Consider the following 4,886-nt stretch of genomic DNA (forward strand, 5'->3'; position numbering starts at 1 on the left):
TTAAAGGGTTTAAATTAAATATTAAAAACAGCAACACGCAACCCAAACCCTTCCCAAACGATGCATCCTCCCCAAAACGCATTATTTATTCAGTGACCGTTTAACCCGACAAACGGTTTGCGACAAACATCGAGCGACGCGGCACAGATGTTACAGACAGAAGCCAACATCGAAAAGAAGGGCTTACAACACACACGTCAGTAAAATCCCTCTCATTGCCGACTAAATCCATACATTAAAATAGTCCCCAATGTCCAATTTGGATAAATGTTAAACCTCTTCTCGCACACGAACTTCACGAGCTGATGAACCCAACCAGGAAATGCTAATTAAGCTGTTCACTGTTTTGGAAAGCAAAAAATCAAAATTATCTTGATGAAGAGCAATGTTTTGTTTTTTATTAAACATACATCAAATGGTTCATAATTTTGCCACCCGATTGTTAAGAGTGTGCAGTTTCATTTTGTCTCCATCGGACACAGTTTGTTTGTAGTGTTTGGTGCACCGGAAATATGACGGCCAAACTGCTGACAACGGTTGCCCGGGGATTGATTGTGATGCAGTTCGTACTACACTGTCCCTCGGTCGCTTTTAATGGGACACATGATAAGGTGGAGATTGCTACAACTACCACACCGGCTACCGTCTGGAAGAGGCCACCGATCGAGTACGATAGGGATCTGGTGGTAAGTTGAAGATTGGAGTTGGAGAACCATCCCTGTAAGCGCAACCCTTCTTCGTCAACAAACCGATTCAAGATTGAACTCATCGAGGCGGCAGATTATCCGATCGAAAAGCACGTACTCACAACATCGGACGGGTACATTCTGAAGCTTCATCGTATACCGGATCCGATGCAGTTCCCCAGCGCGGAACAGGGAACCGGCACGAAAGATACGGACGATCCCGACGAACAGATACGCTTTGGCCCGACGAAAGCATTCCGCGGGACGGTCCTACTCGTGCCGGGCCTGTTCTCTACGGCGGCCGATTTTGTTGTAACTGGGCCGGAAAATGCATTAGCTTTTGTGTTGGCCGACGCAGGCTACGATGTGTGGCTTGCCAATGTGCGTGGATCACGCTTTTCGAGGAAAAACACCAAAATGAGTGTGGCGGATAGTCAGTTCTGGGATTTCAGGTAAGAAATATAACTTCAGGTGGTCGAATTTACAACCCGCTGGCGGTGGGTTAGCTGCGTGGAAAATTACTTGCTTTATTGTTTTGAGTGACCGGAAACGGAACACCTGTTTGTGGACGTTGCATCGAATTTAATTGCATTTTTTTATCACAAGCAATTAACTGCGAAAATTGTGATTGCGAGTTGGAGCTTTATCGAGATTATTTAATGAAATTTCTCATGGCTTACTTTTGAAAGAGTTTCAAAGATTTTGTTTTACATTTTCCATAGTAGAGAATAGATTTGTGAAACTATTAGAAATACGATATAATTATTTAACCTAAAAAAAATATTAAAAGAAAGCTTCATAATCAAAATTTACTCCTCCAGTAGTTTTAGTGTTAATGAGACTCATCGTTTGCACGCATTTCATAACTTCCGTCGCATGGTTTTAAATGCCTCATTTAGATTATATCAACAATCTTTTGAAAACCACACGAATTTGGCTGTTTATAATGACCAGACGATCAACCACAACCATATCATAGCTTCTGAACGACTGTAGCTAACAAATCCTCATATTGTATTTCTTATCAAGCACAAGAAATGGAATACTTTCGAACACCGTTTGCCAAAAAACTACCAGACACTCATTTCCATACGCATCCCCTGCTGGGGTTGGAAAACATTTATTGCTTTAAATGGCGCCAGACAGGCGACAGGCCGGATAAAAGATGTGTCGCCCCAATGTGGCGCAACAATCGCCCTTGCCTTGGGACACACCAAAAGGGACCAAACTAATGCAAAGGCGGATTATTACGGCGATTATTCCACTGCGATGGTTAAATATACCCTGTGCAATGGGGACAATATTTCATCGCTGTTAGATAATAACGCTTTTCCTTGTAACATACCTAACGTGGGGAAGATATTTTTTTGTATTTAATTCCCTTCGTTTTTTTTACTTCACCCACAATTTACTACTCCAAGGTGTTTTCGAACAACCGAACAACAACAAGGGGAAGAGATTCAAAGTGATAGCCGTTAGGATTGTTTTTTGAAACGCTCTTTTTTCGGTTGAAATTCTAATGGAATAGCATAAAGAAGCAGATGCGATGTGCTCTACTAATCTCGCTATAATTTATAGACCGAATAGATTACGATCAGTGCTGTGCTGGATATCTCACCATGGTGAGCCGAGAGAGCGTAATTCTCCGCGGTAGTGAGCACGAGCCGGAGTATCAATTGAATGTTTTGTTCCACTGGATTTTAATATTTACTAGAGCAGCTCATAATAGACTACTCGGTGCAAGTCCCACCAAATACATAGCATGATCTTCTCGTCATTCTCGAGAATTTCCTAAAATTTTCTCACCATTCATATAATTCCCATTGCTTGTAAACGAGGAGAAACGATGATTTGTTTAGTATTTTTGAAAGGCTTTTCTCATAGAGTATAGTCTCTAATTCATCTTGAAACGTTTGCAGTTTACGTCTTTTAAAATAAAATAAACATTTTTCTACTAACTCCCTAACATCCACACTTGAAAGCTTTCACGAAATCGGTACAATCGACCTACCGGCCATCATTGACTACATCGTGAGAGAAACGAACGCACCGAAAATATTCTACGTCGGTCACAACCAGGGCATGACGGATCTGTTCGTACTGCTGTCCACCAAACCGCGCTACAATCGCAAAATCCATCACGCCATAGGTCTGGCCTCGATTGCATACCTCGGTACGACGGAAAACCGTGTCGTACGACGTGCAGCCGAACTGACCGACAAACTGTACGCCACCTTACGTGCGCTCAACATCCACGAGCTAAAGCCTTCGCCGGACATTGTTCGGCTGCTGAGCGGTACCGTGTGTGCCAGCGACATGAGCGAACTGTGTGGGGAAATGTTGCGTGGCTTCTTCGGCACGACCGTTGATCGATCGCGCAACGTACTGCCCAACATTGTGGACGATCTGCTGACGAGCGTATCGACCCGGCAGCTTATCCATTTCGGCCAACTTATGCAAACAAGTATATCAAAAGAGAGAGGTAGAGTTGCGTAGGTTTTTTTGCATCACTTTTGGTTTGATTTCTGTTGCAGAGAAATTTCAACAGTTTGATTATCGTAACTATATGCTCAACACACAAAAGTATGGCGAGGCAAAACCACCGGAATATAATCTAACGCGTGTGCGTCTTCCAGTGTCATTGTTTCACGGAACGAATGATTTTATCACATCTAAAAAGGTGAAGATTGGACTTAAATTTATCCTTTACACGTTAACAAACTTCTCAATTTCCTGAACAGGACGCACTGCGGCTAAAGGACGAACTAAAAAATGTGAAAAACTTCCTCGAAATTCCCGACATGAATCACATTGGCTTTGTATACTCGGACCGGTTGTACGGACGCGTGAACAGAAAGGTAATCGAAATCTTTAACCAACATCCAGCAGCATAACTTAGTGTAATTGTCATCAGTTTGCGCAATACACACGCACCTTTGTTACAGTTAATATATTCTTTATTGTGGCTTTACAACTCTCAAATACGCGAGCGAACAGAAAATTGTACCGCAACGAAAGAACTATTAATTTAACTGAAAATTATTCATTAACGAAACGCGCCGCACGACGCGGATTGAACGATCGTGAAAAAAAAAGTCTATAATACGAGAGCAAAAAAAAACGAATAAAACTAAGGCATTATCGTTAGACTTGTGAAGAGATAGCTCATTATCGATGTATGTGTGTGTATGTTGCAAGAAATATGCATCTGATAAGTGACCACATTGGTGATTATTCGCTTCTGTCACTTCTAATTTGTCACACAATTACACACAACTTCGAACGCTTTTCTTTTTGTATGGTATTATATCGCTCATTGGTGATTTAAGGTGATCAACTGCACTGTCTCTACAGCGACTGTTCTGTCGCTTACTTTGCACGGTCCGTACGTACGTAAAACTAATTAAATTAAAGAGAAAACAAGGAAGAGTGTATGCACACGGGCGCACGCGCACATAGTTGTTTGATTTGCTGGTTGATTTAGCTTAAGTTGCTTAAGGTTTCCCTATACACGATCGCTTCATTTTGTTTGTTTTTGTTTTTGGAACATTGGTATGAGATAACGAAACATAAAAAAAATTAAATAAACCGTCCATAAAGCTAAACCATTACCAGGATGGTATTATCATGCACTTTGCCTTTCATCCTATTTGTTGTTTTTCTTATTGTTTTTTTTAAGGGGCTTCATTTATCGAACACATGCACACACGCATACACGCAAACAACAGATGATCATTTTTCTCTTCCGTATGATCATATCTTTCTCCCGACAATGGCAAACGCCATGTGTTTTTGTTTTGCAGTTCTATGTGTGTGTGCATTGCTTCCTTCCTTTCTTTTCTTCCATTTCACATTATCTAGCGTTATTTTGTATCCTTAACTCTTTGACAGTTGCACATATTTTGGAATCATGTTAATTTTATCATTTTGGTATGCCCCAATTCATTCGATCCAGTGTGTGGTACATGTGTGTGCTGTTGACATTTTTCACAAAAGAAGATGTTTCTTGTTTCTGCTTGATTTAGATTTCCACTTCCATCTAACCCGATCTACCTTTAAAGTTTATGCTTTTGTTGTTGTTGTGTTGCTTACTTGCTAGTTTTTTCCCCTTAAACCTGTGGGTTTTCTTTTTAAAGATTTCTCTTTTTTCATTATTTTAGTTGCTTTTTTTATCTAAAATACAATTTTGCTTGTTAATGG

General features: G+C 40.7%; 1 protein-coding gene across 1 annotated transcript; it reads left to right on the forward strand.

Moving 5' to 3' along the window:
* Positions 1-3,278, forward strand: LOC125768191 (lipase 1-like). Its single transcript, XM_049435529.1, has 2 exons — positions 1-1,138; positions 2,669-3,278. Exons 1-2 carry the CDS (start codon positions 855-857, stop codon positions 3,180-3,182), a joined length of 798 nt encoding a protein of 265 aa, XP_049291486.1. The 5' UTR covers positions 1-854; the 3' UTR covers positions 3,183-3,278.
* Positions 3,279-4,886: the final 1,608 nt, after the last annotated feature.

Source organism: Anopheles funestus, chromosome 3RL, assembly GCF_943734845.2.
Source record: "Anopheles funestus chromosome 3RL, idAnoFuneDA-416_04, whole genome shotgun sequence".
Classification (NCBI taxonomy): Eukaryota; Metazoa; Arthropoda; class Insecta; order Diptera; family Culicidae; genus Anopheles; species Anopheles funestus.

Excerpts from the sequence above, each read along its gene's own strand:
- LOC125768191 (XM_049435529.1), top strand. The coding sequence starts at position 855 with ATGCAGTTCCCCAGCGCGGAACAGGGAACCGGCACGAAAGATACGGAC. Across the intron at positions 1,139-2,668 it reads AGTCAGTTCTGGGATTTCAG|CTTTCACGAAATCGGTACAA; the intron begins GTAAGAAATATA and ends CACACTTGAAAG.